Consider the following 17,663-nt stretch of genomic DNA (forward strand, 5'->3'; position numbering starts at 1 on the left):
AGTACAAGAAAAGTAAATAATTCTGGAGCTCCCCCAGCCTGAGAGCTACAAGTTCCATGGAAATGGTATGTGCCCTGATGATGCTCAGGCTGTGTCAGGGAATTCTCTCCTAGACTGGCTCTCAAGTGACCCCTGGGCAAATGAAGCTGGGCCTCCTGGCAGAGAACTGAGCCCCAGCCCGTGCCCCATGCACCCCACTCACCGATGGTGGCTCTGCCCCCCTGGCTGACCTCCAGGAAGGGAGCTGCGATCTGGAAGACTGGAGGCTGCTGCTCAGCAGAGAGCAGGTGGATGACAAACACCATCTCTGGGCTCGTGTGCTCCCCACCAGACACTAGGCACAGACAGAAACCATGTCTGAGTGCAGGGATGGGTTTGCAGGGACCCTTCACCTGGGAAATTCACCTGTCTGTACAAAAATCACCATTCCACATTGCTGACTCATCTCCCACCTTTATCTGTGAGCATACACACACTTCACTCAGGCCAAGAGCATTTCTCTCTGCCCCTAACTCAGAACATGGACTTCTTCTTGCTAGTGGAAGCCAGAAAGCACATGGAAACAGAAAGATGTGTTAAATAAGCAAGCAGCTTATCCGTGGCAATTTAATTGCAGAAATGTCTCCATGCTGTATTAAAGAAAATGAGAGCATAAAACTCCTTGTTCACACTGGGGGGACAACGGGGATAAATCAGGCTTTTAGGATTGATTCCAGGCAGTCACTGGAAAAAGATGTCTCTAGCAAGCTGCAGCTCAGCTTCTGTAAAACACTGCTGGGAACCTGACAAATTAATATTCCCCAGGCACATGCATTTCCAGAAATTCCTACTGAGTGCCCACAGGTGTGCCTGCAGCAGAACAAAGGCCGAGGGGCAACAGGCAATGGGAAGGGCAAAAGAAGGATGAAAACTGCTGTGGCCAGGCAAGAAAAAGTGGCTGACATACCTGTGAATCGGAAGCTCACGGACTCCGGGAGACCTGGCGGGACAAACACAAGCACAGAGCGACTGTGGTCAGGAGAGGAAAGCATGCCTTGACGTGGACTCGGAGGATTTGGGAGAAATTTGAAGTGCTGATGTTGAACTGGGCAGAGCCTTTCCTCAGCAAGGAGGAGCAGCAGCAGTGCAGCTGGTGTCCCAGCCCTGCAGGAGCACTGGGAGCTCACCTGCGAAGGAGAAGGCCGTGATCTCCCGGAGGTGAGGAGCGGCGGTCGGCGGGCGATAAGCGATCCTGCCGTGGTTGATGTCGGCCTGGCTGAAGTACCTGGCTGGGGACAGAGGCCAGTCCCTGTGCTCCACAATACCTGTGGATGCAGAGACATCAGCATTACCAGGAGGGATTAATTACTCCATCACTCCATCTGATCCCACAGCTTCCTTTGCTTTTTCCCCTTTGGGTACTTCTTTGTACCGCTCCCAGAACAAGTCACACAGATGCAACTGCTTGAAGGATGGGCTCTAGGGACAAGAGAAACAGAGATTCCTCACTGAGGCATTTCTTCACAGAACCTCTCACTCAAGAGGTGGGAAGCAGAAAGCCATGGGACACAACATTCAGTATTGTTCAGACAGCAGCAAAAACTGTCTGAACCCTGCAGCACATTCCTAAAGAAGCCAAAGGAGCTGGGTTAAGGAATAAGGCATTTAAAAGCCAAGGAAAGAGGCCAAATGGATTAACAGGTGCCTCCACAGAGTGCTACTCCGAGGGAAGGAGGAGATGTGCTCAGAAAATGTGGCAATGCAGCAGGTTCACTTGCCTTGCCCAGGAAGGAGAGGCACAGTCACGTTGTACAGGATTTTCTCACTGGGAACCTCCGGGTCTACAAAGGAGAGGTGATGAGGCTCAATCACTGTCACACGGTCCTCCAGCACCTCAATAAACACATCAGACCATGAGCATCAAGGCCAGAGACAGGGGAAGATTCACCCAAAAATGCATTGAAAGGGAATTTGCTTTGCTCTAGTAAATATAAGACAGTCTGGAGATGTAAAGGCCCAGTTCTGAAACCTGACCCTGACCCCCTGTCCCCTGCAGATGCACAACCTCCACACTCACAGGTGGCCAGGTTTCTCTTTTGGCCTACAGCAATTAAAAAGAGAGAAAGGAAAACCTAGCTTGATCAAGAACCCCCTGGATGAACACGTAGTTCATCGTCTGTGTAGTTTTCTCATATAGTCTGATGTGGCTGGACTCCATTCTCTTTCAAAAGAAAATGACTGAAAATGAATCAGCCCTTTCAATTGGAATATAGAGGAACCAAAGCTCTCCCTTTTATTTTAAACCTGACTAAAATTGCTCTGATCCTTCCATAACAAGATTATCATGAACCAAAGGCAGGCAGGGCCTTAAAGGAATTACAGTGCTGCTTGAAGAGACTTAAGTGCCCAAAACCAGTTAATTTCCACATGTTCATGAACCTTAATCCTGCAGAATTAACAAATTAAACTGCTCAGCTGGGTATGAAAATCATCCAGCTCATTTCATAATCTTGAGCAAAAATAGGAAGAGAACAAGCTAAGTTAAGGATTTGGGCACTTAAATAACCTGCTTTGGAACATGAAAGGTTACCAATATGGGGGAATGAGGTTTACTTGATTGAAGAAAAACCAATATAGATGTTGTGTCCAGTTTAACAAAAGAGTCATCAAACTTCCCTGGACCTTTCCCAGCAGCACAAGTCCAAGTCAAGACTAGAGGGATGGGAGGACTCACAGTATTGTGCTTTCCTCTCAGCTTTAGAAGTCTCATTCTGAAGGAGTCTGAAGATGAATGAACAGAACTCCATCACACTGGGGCAGGGAAGTGGGATTTTCTGACAGAAAGATTTAAGGTTATGTTTCTTCCTCGCTGCCTCCAAGGCCTATTTGTCTCTCCCAAAGGTGGGACTTGCAGGTGGTGAGGTAAAAGGTGTTTTATGACCCTATTGAATTTTGTGGGGAGTAATTAGCTATAAAACCCAGTGCTGTGTGGCTCTGCCAGACATCTCTCCCATCAATTTTGTCAATAATGACAACAACAAAAAGTCAGGAGCACGAAGATGAACAGCTCCAAGTAGCAGTCTGACCATGTTTCATTATCACACAGGAAAGGTCGCCACTATTTAGACCTTGACAAGGCTGTTGTGCCATGGGCTTCCCACTGATCCTTCTCCCATTGCTTCCTGTGCCTTTCCTGGCCCCATGCCTGGCATGCAGGCCAGGAAAAGTAGAGGGGACAGCCACAGGCAGTGGGGACACACAGGGAAGGCTTGCACCACAGCCTGAGAGCCCACAAAACTGACTTGAAACTCTATGATCATCTTTCCAATCAACACAGCTGGGGAAGGAACCAGCTTGGAGAGACCATTCTCATTCAAATAGTCATTCCCAGAGCAGCAGGTGGGATCAAGTTTACAGTGGAACTACTGGCAAACCCCATTCATTATGGTCTAAGCCACAGTTTTTCTCTCTTGCCATTCCTCCTCCTGGCTTCTCAGGAAAGGGTAAGAATTGCATTAAACATTGATGGTGCTTCTCTTTCCCCCTCTCCTTTCCAGTCTGTACATTCATTACTTTTAATACTGAGTTTTTCAGCTTTTCATGGGTATTATCTGCACCTCCCAGCCCAGTTACTCTTCTAATCTGGTTCTTTTTCCCATTCCTACTCCAGCCATATGTGTGGGGTTGTCACTTACAGCCATGTGCAGAGAGGAGCCGAGGGAAAGCTGAGGGGCCTTCGGTGTCTGGGGCAGAACAGCAACGTTGAACACGTGGCTTTCCAGGCTGGCTTGTGGACTGGCAGAGCTGGACACCTGGGAAGGAAAGGCCACAGGAATGGATAAGCGAACATCCTGAAGCTTAATGTTTAGAAAATGCATAAAATGTAAGCTCTGATGAAAAGAACAATGTCATTTTAGCCATTTGCTGCACCTGCTCTGTCCTAAAACCAATCAAATGTCCCAAGCCAAAGTTCAAGGCTTGGACTTGGACAGGGATGCCATGGTGTCCTGATGTGACCACATATTCCCAGCTCCCTTTCTGAGCTCTCTGTACAGTTATTGCTACCGCTCTGAGATAGTGAACCCAAACACTCAACTCATGCAAAATGCATAGTCTCTAAGAGGAATGCAGCAATTAAGCCAAAGATTAGCTTGTTCAACACTGACGCTCACAAATTCCTCATTATCACTTATGTTAATTACTTTAGAAATTACCTTAATTGCCTCTGCGGTGCTACAGTAATTGCTCCTGCCTTGTAAACCAGATGTAACAAACACTGCGTGCCAGTGTTCACGTAGGCTTACTGAGGGCAGGCTGTGAAACCCTCCCAGCAAACAGCAAGGGCCTGTCTGAGCAATTTTATGGCTCTTAAACCTCTGGGGAGTGGGGATTTATTTCAGTTTCCCAGCTGCTGGGGAGTATTTCTACCTTTTGGCCTGTTCGCAAGACAGAGGACTCTGAAGCCAAAATGAAATTATTAGCTTAGAAACTAAGGGCTGTGTGACTCTGGGCTCACCAATTTTTAAAAAGTCACTTGGAACGTTTTTCACTTGGTGTCAATATTCTAGGTTTTAGGAGAGGATGCTGTGTCCTGACTCCACAGGACATGAGTGGAGTCACCTCACAGAGCTGCCACGTGGTATTTCTAGGGAAAGGACAAGGAATACCTGGAACTGGAAGGAGTCACTCTCCACTTCAGCCCCCGAGTGCCTGTACCACACGATGCCATCGCTGATGTCCTGCTGGGTGAAGGAGGTGGTGGGGGAGGCTGCTCTTCCATCGGGTAAGATCTGCCAGGAGCCCGCCGGGCCGTCTGCCGCCATGGGCACCAGCAGCACCACTTCCCCTGGGAAAGGCAAGCAGGAGCTTGGGAGAACACAGGCAGCAAGCCAAGGAGCAGCCAAGGCAAATGCCCACCCTCTCAGAGCTTTTTTCCACGCAGTGTCAAGTGACAGAAATGCCAGCAGAGCTCCCAAAAGCCATCAGCAGACATTGAGACATCCTGGTGTCACTGGGCAATCTTGTTAATTAATTCCATTAAACGGGCTGATAATTCTGCTGATTGATAATTAATTGCTCTGTTATGTGAATCATCCATCATAAGCTCTCCCATTTCATTTCCACAAACCCCCCTTGAAAAGTTGGAGCAACAAAAAAAAGTAATTCAGCAAGATGCAATATCACACTTCCATTCCATCATCAAACTCTGGGCTAAAATTCCTTTTTCAGTACCCTAATTACATTCCAGATCTTATGGTTTTGCTCATGAGAGTTCCCCTAAAAATCAAATTCTATATTTTCTATGGGTATGAATATCTTTCCCATTATTCACATACTAAGTTAGGCAGATAAGGCCTCCTGGATTCAGGACCAATTTTCCACATTTCTCTCTCTTACTTTTTCCCTCCCTTTCTGCAAAACAGTATTTCAGATAAAATTTTGGGGATCATTGATTTCTGCTGCTTCTTCCTGCAGCTAAAAACCTGCTTATATTACTGCAATTAATCACAGCAGCAATAATTATGGTGATACAAATACAGGATTATAAATTTTAGTTAGGGTTAGGCAGCAGGAGACAAGCTCCTCAGGGAAAAACTCCTGTTTTCATGTAAATGCTTATTGAAAAAAGGAAGACAGACCTTCATCTGCAGAAAGCAAAAGGGGGAATACAAATTAATTACTTCTCTTCTAAACTGCAAAACTCTCATTATCTGTGTTTCCATCAGGTGCTGGCAGCTGATGGAAACCAGCCTGTCCTCCCAGCAAAAGGAAATAAAAAAACCACATGGATGTTGCTAGAGGGATCCTCTAATTTTCCCAGGTCGGCAAATTAAATGCGGTATCATTTCTTAGAAGTGCAAAACATGTTATTTGAAGACATGGATTTTGTGAAGAAAATAGTGATGCTGAGAAAGAAAGAAGCATTTTTCTTTCCATTTTTCTTTTCTTTCCATATTTCAATTCCCTCCACATGACACCTCTTTTTCATCCTGTGTTTCTCCATTTATGGCTCAATCACAAATCCCAGAACCTTCCACATCCCCCTTACCCTGTGCCCAGAAGATCCCCCCTAAGCATGGGGTTTCTGGTGAAAGTCACTGCTCCAAGAGCTGAGCTCAGAGCCTCTCAGAAGGAATCTGGAAATAAGAATTATCTACAGATCCGAACAACACCAGAATTCCTGTTTTGGTCAGCAACCCCTTCCTCTGGGCCAAATTAAATCAAATGTCACAGAATGCAGGGAATTCTTCAAAGTACATTTCTGCTCAGCAGTTTCTAGAGGCAGACACTGCTCTGTGCTTCTCAAGGCAGGCATTCACCACGGAGGATGATCTTTTGGCACTAACATTCTGCTCTCTCAGGGCTGTAAACACGCCAGGATTCCACCACAACTGGAGCAACACAGATGATCAGGAAGGGCAAAAGTGCTTTGTTCCTCTGCACAGCCATTAGGAGTGGAAAAAGATGAGGTTAGCACACTCAGCCACCCTACCACCCGAAGGAAATATTCCCCAAACGTGCACATAACAGCCTGGAAGGGTGCTGCTGTGGGACAGCAGGACTGCAGGGGATTTACCATGTCTGGGCTGCTCCTCAGTGATGGTGTAGGTGATGTCAGAGTCCCTGGTACCGGGCAGCTCGGCGTGCAGGATTGTCCTGGAGATCTGCAGCATTCCTCCCTGGGGCACCCACACCAGGGAATTGCTCACCAGCCGGGGGCTCCTGGCACCCTGCAGGCCGGGGACAGCAGGGAAAGACTGATTGCAACGTCAGCAATGGCACTTCCAAGGGAAAAGAGAGGATCAAGGAGAGTATTCTGGAATTTCTTAGGCATTCTACCCGGGTTGTCTGCTTGAAGAAATTTTCTGCTGTATCCCTCAGACCCCATTCCCAGCCTGTAGAACTGACCTCATCCTCTAATTCCAAATTTCCTGCTGCTGACCCTAAACTCAAGTCTCCCTCCATAATTTTTTCTTTTCCCACCATGCTCATTGTCTCTGAGCATCCACCCAAGTCTTTAGTTACTTTGTGGGTTTCCTCACCTTCAAACTATTCCTGTGGCTTTTTAAATTTTTTTTCCAATATTAATTTAAACTTCCTGAAATGTGGATGTCAGCACTGGATTGCAATAATAGTTTCACTACAGTTTCCATTTATTTCAGTAACACTACTCTGGCATTCAAGGATTATACCAGCCCTTTTTGGCTCTAATTTGCTTTGTCAGACAGGTCACCAAAATCCCTGTGACCTCTTCCATGCCATGGCTCTTTCTTATAAGCCCAGCTGCTCTAAATGTGACTTCTTTTGTGGATTTCTGCACATTCACCTTGAAACTGGCTGTGGCTGCAGTTCGCCTTGAACTGTGTGATCAGTCAAAATCCTGACTGCTCCATCTAAGGGATCACCTCCCTCCTCCCTTGCTACTCCACATAATCAGCCCCCAAACTGATAAATGACTCACTGCTCTGTTCTTCTGGATCTGCCACAGAGACAGGAGAGAGAGCTAAAAAGATTGTTTGTGAGAAGGAACCACATTACAGGATGATTCCTGACCTCCTTTTTGGCATGTCTGCCGCGCACCCACCTATTTCGTGCTGCACTTACACTGTGGGTTTGTTATAAACATGGAAACCTTCAGTTCCTAGGTCACTAAATAACTGAATGTTCCTTCACTGGCCACATCAAACCCATCCAGCACGATGTGATACCATTCCCACATGGCTTTGATGCTGCTTGTTAATAAGGACAGACTCATGAGACAGCACTTTTTGCTTGGTAATCTATTTAAAAATATTTTTAAAATGTAAAAGTGTTTTCATCTACCTGCTCCCAGGCACGGCAAGGTCAGCTGCCTTGCAAATCCTTGGAGGCCTTCCTTAGCTGGACCTCTAGAGGTCTGGGGTACCCCTAAAATAAATAAATGTTGCCTTTTTTTGTGTGTTCTCCCTGGCCTCTCAGAAAAGAAAGGCTTCCATGTCCCTTAGAACTGCAACAGTTCCAGCAAAGGGTCTGGATGGGAAAAGCAGCCATTAGCAACCAAAGGGACTGGAAAAAGCACTTAAAGCTGCCCTGCTCTCATCTCTGTCACCACCTTCATTCTCGTCCGTAGCCAAGTGCCGCACAGAGAAATGTGGAATGATAAGGAGAGACAAGGGAGCACAAAACAGGATAATAAAACAAACCACTCTCAGCAATTCACCCTCACTGGCATTTACAGGAACCTGCTAAATCAGCAGTGGGGGAAAAAAGGTGTTACAAAGAACACAGAGTGGTGTCCAAGCATTTCCACAGCCCTTGTGATCCTGTTCAGGCTCCTTAGGGCCATGGAAGCGGTCTGGGTGAAAACCACAGGCAGGGCTCCTCTTATTCCAGGAGTCTAACAGCAGCACCAGCCTTGAAAACAACGCCTTTTTCATCCCCAGCCTGCTGAATGAGTCACAGCACTAATTAACATTAATTGCTACCATACATTTAGGGGAACCTGCAGGCTCCAAATGGGATCAGGGCCTCCTTTTGGGCCACATGGAGCACTCACCAAGCTCCCTTAAATTGTCCTGCCCAAGCTGCTGTGAAAGACATCTCACACAGCAGAGAGGGCCAAAGAGGGGCAATGTCATCTCCTCCTAGCTCCTTCCCAAGGGGGGGAACTCCAAGACAGTGTGTCAGATCTCTACATAAAAGACTGCAAACTGTGACCTCTAATGACAGCTCTACTTGTTGCTACTCTTTCACATTAGTAAGGAATGAACACGTCTTCAGCTTTTTTCCTTCTGCTTTATTACAGTCTATTACCTTTTATCAAGCAACTATGGACTTTGAATCAGCAAAGCTGCACAACTGGAGCTGTGACAAACCAAAAATTCAGGACACCTCCAAAAATCACTCAACCCACTACCTCCTCCAGCTGGTTATTCAGGATTAGTGACACCTCAGGGACAGAGTGGCACTCCTCCAGACCCCCAGCGTGCCTGCCAAGGCTCATGTGCCAGCACATACCTCGGGAGCAATCCTGATGAGGAGCAGGATGTTCTGGAAGTGGTACCCGTCGCTCACTTGCAGCAGAGCCGTGTCCTGCCGGCTGTCGGAGCCGTCGTGGGCGTAGCGCCAGGACCATCAGCACCACGTCCTGAGGGTTGTCACTGTCCCCCACGCCAAGCACCAGCTCCGATATGGTCCCGGTTTGCCCCCTGCCAACGAGGAGGGGCTCATTCCTGAACACGAACGGTGCCTGGAACACAAAAGCAGCTCTGAGGTGTCTGCTGAGCCTGGGAGGCTGGATCATGATCAAAGGCTGGAATTTAAAGTTTGGGGATAAGGACATCAGCTCACTTCATCCCTGGAAATCTCCTATTTCTTAGCAGCAGAGAATCACTCTCCACACCTTTTCCCCCCAATGGGCAAATCTAAGAATATTTAGCATTTAAACTGAATTAGCACCTTTAAAAGAAGATTCTCATGCCACATTTGGCTTAGGAAAGGCAAAAACTTGGGACATTTATATAGCAAGCACCTGACTCTAGCTGATGCTCATGAGCCTTTTGAGATGACAGCAAAACCGGGTGTCTTCATCATCAGTATTTATTTCATTTCCAACACTCCCCACAGCCTTACTCAACTTATACCAGAAACCTGCTAGAGGCCATATTTCTGCTGGTTTGAATTAGTTCTCCAGTTCTCTGTCATCAAGAAAAGTTTCAATCTGCAGTGTCTATTGATCCCAAGAAACACCATTTGCCATGGGTAATGCACTGCCTCGGGAGGGAGTTGTTCCCACAGAGACAAAGGCAAAGCCCTGGGAACATCCACCAGGGAGCCACCTCACCTGTGCACGGCTTCCCAGGGTTATTAGGGATCAGCAGCCAGAATTCCTATCATTAAACCTCACTTATGTATTCTGGGGCAGTGACTGCAGCTCTTACTTGGAGAACGTCCTACTGAGGCAAACAAGAGATTAGGCTGAGCCAAGATCTCAGCACCAGCCAGAATCAATATAAACACTGCAGGATTAAAACCCACCGTTTGTCTTATTCTAAAGGACAAAGTAGAGCACTTCTAATTTCCAGAAGTTATGGGAATGACTACTATGGAATATAAATTACCCATGGGGAGGGTGGAGGCTGAGCCAGGCTTGTAGGCAGGAAGGAGCCACCACTAGAACAGTTCTGTCAAGTCATTTGGTCCCCTCTTAGGATGTAAATGGGCCTTAAGAATAGCAGATTCTCTTTTGCACTTTAGGCTTTCTATTTGTAAGGATATGCCTAGTCACAACTCCTGATAGAGCTTTCCACACTGGAAAAAGCTCAGTGTAAGCTGCAAAGCCCCCTGGAAACCTGGAACCTGTTCAGGTGCCTGTACCCTCCCTGGGGTGAGACCCATAGGTTGTGCCACAGACTTTAAATAACAATAATACAGGAGACACTTGGCAGTACCATCACCTTGCCCAGAAGCAGTGAGAAGTTTGAGACACACTTTAACTAGCTCAGCTCGTGCTGATTTAATTCCCAGCTGTCCCAGAACAGAGCACTAAACCTGAGTGTCAAAGCTCTCCTGCCGTCAGGATCAATCCTGGCCCAATTGGCCTGCAGCAAGAGGCTGAACTGGAGCATCAGCCGATCCAGAGGACAATTGGAGCAGTAGGGATTCCTCAGCCCTCACTAATAATTGCTCTGTGATTGCACAGCTGCCACTCCCTGCACAAGCAAAATTACACAGGCCAACTTCTCCAGTCAATTCCCCAAGTTCTTTTCCTCCATGTGACTCTTGGCTGCTGCCCTAAGGGAGAGCTGAGCCAAATTTGCCTGATCTGAACCCCTGCTCGAGTTCTGTCCAGCTCCTCTGTTACCACTGCAAGAAACCAGGGCTTCAAATGGTACCAAATTTGGGGTTGTTTCCAGGCTTTCTTACCTGTGTTGAGAAGGCTTGAATGTTGATCACCTCAAGGTGGGAGAATGAGTCTTGGTCACTGACCTTCAAGGAAAACTGTCCTTTCCTAAACAGGTCCCCAGCAAGCCAAAATACAGGATAATATAAATTAATGAAGTACTGTTCCAGGACTCAGCAATGATAAGCACATTATATATTCAGCAAAAGTGACTGGCTCAGTGACAGAAGCTTTAGCTCAAGTTTCCTTCAATTACATTTTTATAGTATTTTTTCCTGAAGATTCACAACAGTCACAACAGGCAATAAAGCACCTTTAGCTGTGTGATAAATACCTTCATCTCCCTTTGAGTAACATCAGATGGCATCCCCAAGATAAAGTGCCAGTTTTAAATGCTGCTAAAGAAAAACCTCACTTCTCTGGCTTCGGGACTTGCCAGGAATTTTCCTTGCCATTTACTTTTCAGTGATGCCACCCCAAACACCTTGAAGTTTAAAGTAACAATATAAATAATAAATAGAGTAATATTTGGTAATAAAGCAGCTTTGTTTCTCAAGACAAGATGCTGACATTTCATGGTGACTACCAGGTAGACTAAAAAAAAAAAGCAGGATACAGGAAATACAGGAACATATGCCTGAAGTCTGGTGAACACCAGCTAACCCTTGGCATCAGGACACCCGAAAGTCTTCCTCAGATCTGATTTAGATGGAAAACCGCCCTGATTTATACAGCCAGAAATTTAGAACAGTTCCACCCATGTCACTCTGGTGCCAAGGCTTTATGGTGATGCAAATCAAGTGTGAGATTTGGCAGGGTGGCTGGCTTATTGCCTGGCTGCAGGAAAAATCTGCTTCCCTGCAACACCCTTGCAGTGTGAGCTTTGCCAGCTACTAATCACCACTAATTATTCCAGGGTACTAACAGAGCTCACACTGGAGGCAAACAAGGAATGGCTGAAGGCAAACTATGCCAGAGAGCACAGCAGTGACATCGCTTGAGCATCTTCCTAACAATGTCAACAAACTGTGGTAACAATCAGATTAATATGCCAGTTTTAACTCTCAGCTGAGTGCCCTGAAGATGGGACATATTCCTGCACCCCAAAAGCACAGAAGGTTTGGGATTGGGTCGCAGTGAGCTCTTCCACCACGAACTGAGAAGTTCTGCAGCACCAGTTACACTACAGTACAGTGTAAGAAGCTGCAAGTCGATTTAGCAGCAGTGGGAAGTGTGCCTCCCCATAGGAATGCTTCCAAGGGAAAAGGAAATCCCCGTTCTCAAGATATAGCAATTTTTTTGTGAGGCAAGAGCTCAGTAAAGAGGCCTCCCCCGAGTCACCTGGGCTCCTGTGTGCCGTGCACGAAGCGGACCCTCCGGCCCCGCACGTCCGCGCAGCTGAAGCGCTGGCCAGGGCTCAGCGGCACCTCCCGCCCAGCCTGCAGCATCACCAGCCGGCCGGTGGAGGGAATGCTGTCCACCTGGAACTGCGGCTGGCCCCAGGAACCGGCCGGATCACAGCCCAGCAGGGCCGGGTCTAGGGGCTGCACCCCGCCAATGCCCACCGTCAGGGTGCTGCTCACACGGGAGCTCCGGGGATGCCTGCTGCCTGAAGGGAAAGGAGGGAGAGGTGTTACTGCAGGGACCACCTGGGCTGTGCTGGCATCATGCCTGTCAGCACCGGTTTTGGGTGGCCTGCTCATTCCTGACCCAGGTGAACTGCAATCCATCCCAATCCCCACCACGACTTGGGCAAATCACTTCCCACCTTGATTTCCCTGTCACAGAACTGAAAGCCAGCTGCAGACAGACTAGTAAATCTTCATTTAGAATAAAGAATGGATAAGTAACCACTCAACTTGATTCAGGAAGGGATTTCCCCCAAGACATTTTGTCACTGGCTTTACACTGATGATAAATGGTGCTGTCTCTAGAGAGGCACTCACCTTCTTCACACTCTCTGGTCCGTGGATTGCCATAGAAACCCTGGCCACAGGCAGAAACACAGATCTTATTCTTCAGAAACGTGCTGCTGTCACAGAGGTGGCACAGGCTGGCACTGTCACACTCCAGGCATCCAGGAGGACAAGCTGCATGGGATGGAAAGCACAACCCCACTGAGACAAAACCAGTCTCAGTCTCAAAACCAGCACAGCCACTGGCACGCAGAGCTGTCCCCAGGCTCAGAGCAGAAACACCACTATGCGTGTCTTACCTACCTGACAAAAAGAGTCAAGACAGTGGGCAAAGAGCTATGATAAAAGTTGGCAAGCAGTTCCTTCCTCATTTGCCCACCGTGCCTGCACCAAGCTCACGGTGCTCACCTGTGCACTGGCGCTGTGCCTTGTCTGCATGGTATCCCTGCCCACATTTGGGAACACAGGCACTGCCCAGGAGGAAGAACGGGGCTGGGCAGAGGCTGCACTTGTCTGCTTGGTGGCACCGAAGGCAGGGCTGGTCACACCCTGAAGAGACACAGGCAAAGAGCTCAGCATGGCAGCTCTTGGGAGACAAGCAGGGGAACATGTTGGAGGGAATGCTCCATGAAAACTCACTCTGGCATGTGTCTGATTCCTGGTAGAAAGCTGGAGGGCACTGTTCCACACAAGCTCCTTCGTGGAGAAGGTGGCCTTCCATGCACTGCAGGCAGTCAGTCCTCTGGGGACCTTTGCAGGCGTTACAGCTCCAGTCACACTCTGGAAGAAAACAGAAATCAGTTCAGGGCAGCCCTTTCCGGGGTGCTCACCCTGCACAAGGGCTTAGCACTTGGGGTCTACAAGCTGTGGGAAAGCATCACTTATTTCCATCATGGAACACTCTGCTGGGGAGTTCTGGAAATCTTTCAAGTCACGTGTCTTTTAAATCCCTCCAAACTGCTGTTTCTGCAGCCATCCAGTGATGCAGGATTTAGTAAGACAGAGAGAGAGACAGGTAAGTACAGGAGGCCAGATAAGCCCCTGGAAAGAGACTTAGCCTGGCAAGCTCACTCCTTATCAGCTGACCCGTGACTAAATGAATTGCTGGACCTGACCCCTGAAAACTTTGCTGGCTCAGTTACAAAATCATTTACAAGAGAGCGATTTGCAATCATCTTGTTCCACTGAAAGGCTCAAGTATGTGACAGCAGGCTGCCCAAAAAGCAAAAAAAAACAAACCAGCAGAAACCTCGCAAGCAACCTGTCACTGAACAATTTTCCCCTTCCTGCACCCTTTTTAAAGCAGGCCACCTGCACAGCTCCCGCTGCCATCTAACGGATTCTTAGCCAAGGCCACTTGCATTTATTCCTTTTTCTCTTTCCTTTTTTTTTCCCCTTGAAACCAGCAAGGCATTTTTCACCTCTGCAAGTGTTGGTGGAAAAGTCCAGGTAATACTGCTGAGCACAGCTGTCGTACTGGCACTCCCCAAAGAGCAGGACCTTGGCTGCATCTCTGCACGACGTGCAGCTGGCGGCCGAGTCGCAGCTCCGGCACTGGCTGCTGCAAGCTGTGGGAACACAAGGAAAAACAGGCTCATTCCTCATGCTGGTTACCCTGCAGCCTCGCTATCCCTCTTGTCCTCTGTGAACACTCCAGGGTTTTTGCTTGTTTTGCTCCTTTTCACATTCTCCAAAGTGTAAAGAGCCTCGTTTCATTTGGAGTAGGCTGGAATGTCCCCTCACACTGCTTCTTACTTTCCTCTGGACAGGTCAGGGTAAAACATGGACCCTGAATCCAAATCCCCAAATAAGAGCTTTCCTTGCCTCTGTTTTTTTTTTATATTTCCTTTTTCATACAACTGAAACACAAAAATTTGGAGAGCAGAGTAGACTGCTGCAATCCTTGGTGGGACCAAAGGCCCATTTAATTTCACTTAACGTTTGTACCTTTTTATCTGCGCACAGTGTGAAATTCTGGAGCTGCAGGGAGCCAAAAGATGCCAGGAAAAAAAAAATTCAGGGATTTACTGAATCTAGGATCAAAGTCCAGAGGTTCAGAATATTTCAACTCACCTCTTTGATGTCCAGGAACTAAACTTTGTAGTAACAGTTTGGGTGATAAATACTGACATGTTCATTCAAAACACAGATTTATAACCAAAAATCCTCCAAAGTAAATGTGAAAATACCCACGTTGCTCTCCCTGAAGCAGGAACACAGTGTTTTTCAAAACAGTTCTCTAAAAAATGTCACAGAAGGTCTGCATTTTATTGATCTACAAATGATTTCTAGCAAAATGTTTACCTAAAGAATCAAGCAGCTGCTTTTAGGTGCTCTGGTGCCACTCTGATTTTTCTTCACTTAAGAACACTACATGAAAAAATTATTTTTTTCAAGTGCTCGAAAGAACCAACTATTAAAAATACAGTAAAACATTCTACATGCGGTCTAAATCCACGGGAATCTGGCTACCCATGGAGGCATGCCAGAAGAGTAAGCAAAAACTGTATCTGGAAGCAAACCTGTCTGCTTGTTTTATCAGCATGACTCCCTATCTGCATTTTTAAGCCCGTTAAGCTTCTCACTGTTCCTGGGCCAGGATGTCATTGAGTTTAAAAATATCTCCCAGGGCCCATACGTGCACTCAGCATCTCTCTGAACCTCATTCCAACCATGAGTTCCTCAAAAGTGCAAAGAGACTAAAATAAACGTTGAAAAGGGACCAGATTTTCTCAGCCTGGCAGCCAACCTCCGATTAAACAATCTTCATTCCCTCCAAGTGGCAGTTTCCCAGCAGCCTGGGACAATTTGTATCTCCCTGGCTTATCAGCAGCACTTGAAAAGGCACAAGTGACACTTGGAATGACAAAAATCCAACACACTTGGCCTTGAGCCCCCTGCTCCAAGGATTACAAACACTTCTTAAAAAGCCATTTGCAATAAGGAGATTAGAGTAGCTAAATTGGCTTGCAAAAAAAAAATCTATCTGAGCCCCTGAACCAAATTCAGGAAGGGTGCAGGCCTCATGAACATTCCCAGTCCAGTTGATATCCTGAGGCAGGAGCTATCAACAGGAAAGCTTTCATTAGAAAGTGACATGTTAATAAGAAAGGGAGATATTTTGGTGCAGCAAGCTAGAAGGGAATCCCTACTGCTGGAGAAAACTGAGTATTTTATTGAGCTTGTAGGAAACCAACCAGAACATTTTTTTTAATTCCTATTTTTTTATTTCTTTCTTTTTTTATTATTATTATTGAATGCCCTTTTTCTTTTTTTTTTCCACATCAGAAGAATGGTACAAGTCCTTCCAGCTATTTCTTTGAACTTATGTAAGGTGTCTCCATTTCTGCTGATCAGATGGAAATAATAGTTTCAGGAGAACCATCTATTTCAACAAAAGGCAGGTAAAGCTGACAACCACTTCAGTTTCCTCCTACAGGACCTCATCAGTGACAAAATTGGGTCTAGGTAGGATGACACTGATACCTGGACTTAGTGCAACAGAGTTATTTTATCATAAATTGGGAGAATTTAAATCAGGGTAACACCAGACTTCATTAATCTGAGTGTTCAGGTTCACAGTGACCAAACCACATCAGCATTCACTCACTTTTAGGTATGTGTATTATAGTGAGACAATTCAAGCAGGGCTTTTTCCAGGTTTTTGTATCTTTGGGCCATATAATTTTGAATTTTAGAACATCAAGCCAAATAATTTTTGAGAGAAATAACCCAGAGTCAGAGTGAACGCAAAATAAAAAAGGAAAAGAGAGGCCCTGAGAGATGGACAAAGAATAGCAATCGTGGGATAAAACATAGCCTAACACCAGATCAATTCCACCAGATCATTAGGAGCAGCTCAGGTCTGTGTCTACCAAGCTGTGCCTAGATTCTCCTGGGGTTTCCCATGAGGAGAAATGGACATTAAAGCTCCAGTGCAGCTTCCATGGCATGTACTGGCAAGCAGTGCAGTGGGGAGGGGGTTTGCCTTAGTAAGGACTCATTAAAACTGGTCTCAACTTGCCAAGTTTTCATCAAGTCCAGAATCCATCACAGGGAAACCTACACAAATGCTCCTGCAGATTTTTACAGCAGGACACAAAGCCTCTTGTCTTTTGAGGTCAATAACAAAACTGCAACTGTTTTGAAATTTCACCCCTGCTCTAGGCTCTGCTCCTGAGGCAGCTCATCACCTCTGTCAACTCACATCACGTTTTTAGGCACCTGAACCCTTTTCTTTCCAGGCAACAGCCATGGTGAGCAAAGAAGCAAGAAAAGCCAGGTTGGAAAATGCACTGTGGGAAGGAGAGGGGGCTGGGGGAGAGGCACTCACGTCTGCAGGTGTTGCTGTCATCCCTGTAGTAGCCCAGGGAGCAGAGCGGAGCACACGCGCCCGTGTGGGACAGCACCAGGCTGGCACTGCAGGACGAGCAGGACAAGGGACCCTCACCAGTGCAGCTCTTACAGGAAGGGTGGCACCCTGCAGGGACAGCAAAAACAAGGCTTCTGGTCAAGGAAAAACAGGTCTCAGGGCAAGTGCCACAGGCTTCAGCAGAAACACTCTGAGACTGGGAGCAGGGGTGGTGAGCACCAGAAGTTCCTGCCAAGTCTAAGCCCTCAGTGGTGCACAGTGCCCTCCACCCAAGAAAGGATCCTCTCCTTTCTTTCCTTCTTTTTACCCTCTTCTCTTCAGCCTTCCCTTCTTAAGAAAAACCCTTGCAGGATGTGGCCAGGACCTGTCTAACAGAGAAGAGTGAAAAAAGGGCTAGCACATACCTCCCTCTCATGCTTTCTCCCAGCTAGCTTCAGGTTAGATCCTCTTTGTCTGTGCAGGAACCATCGAGTGCTTTTCTGACAGTTCCACACTTCCCTGAAGATTCACATCC

The 17,663-nt window shown here is 47.0% G+C and overlaps 1 protein-coding gene across 1 annotated transcript in view; it reads right to left on the reverse strand.

Annotated features, from left to right (window-relative positions):
* The window catches only part of FRAS1 (Fraser extracellular matrix complex subunit 1), a 104,123-nt gene that overhangs the window by 23,649 nt on the left and 62,811 nt on the right, over nt 1–17,663 (reverse strand). Inside the window, 16 exon segments of the mRNA XM_031063660.1 lie at nt 202–334; nt 947–979; nt 1,167–1,304; nt 1,758–1,872; nt 3,675–3,791; nt 4,647–4,825; nt 6,557–6,710; nt 8,977–9,085; nt 9,087–9,208; nt 10,885–10,969; nt 12,203–12,470; nt 12,808–12,951; nt 13,186–13,326; nt 13,417–13,557; nt 14,199–14,345; nt 17,111–17,257. Coding sequence (XP_030919520.1) covers nt 202–334; nt 947–979; nt 1,167–1,304; nt 1,758–1,872; nt 3,675–3,791; nt 4,647–4,825; nt 6,557–6,710; nt 8,977–9,085; nt 9,087–9,208; nt 10,885–10,969; nt 12,203–12,470; nt 12,808–12,951; nt 13,186–13,326; nt 13,417–13,557; nt 14,199–14,345; nt 17,111–17,257 — 2,173 coding nt within the window.

Source organism: Geospiza fortis, unplaced genomic scaffold (genome assembly GCF_000277835.1).
Source record: "Geospiza fortis unplaced genomic scaffold, GeoFor_1.0 scaffold909, whole genome shotgun sequence".
NCBI classification, from domain to species: domain Eukaryota; kingdom Metazoa; phylum Chordata; class Aves; order Passeriformes; family Thraupidae; genus Geospiza; species Geospiza fortis.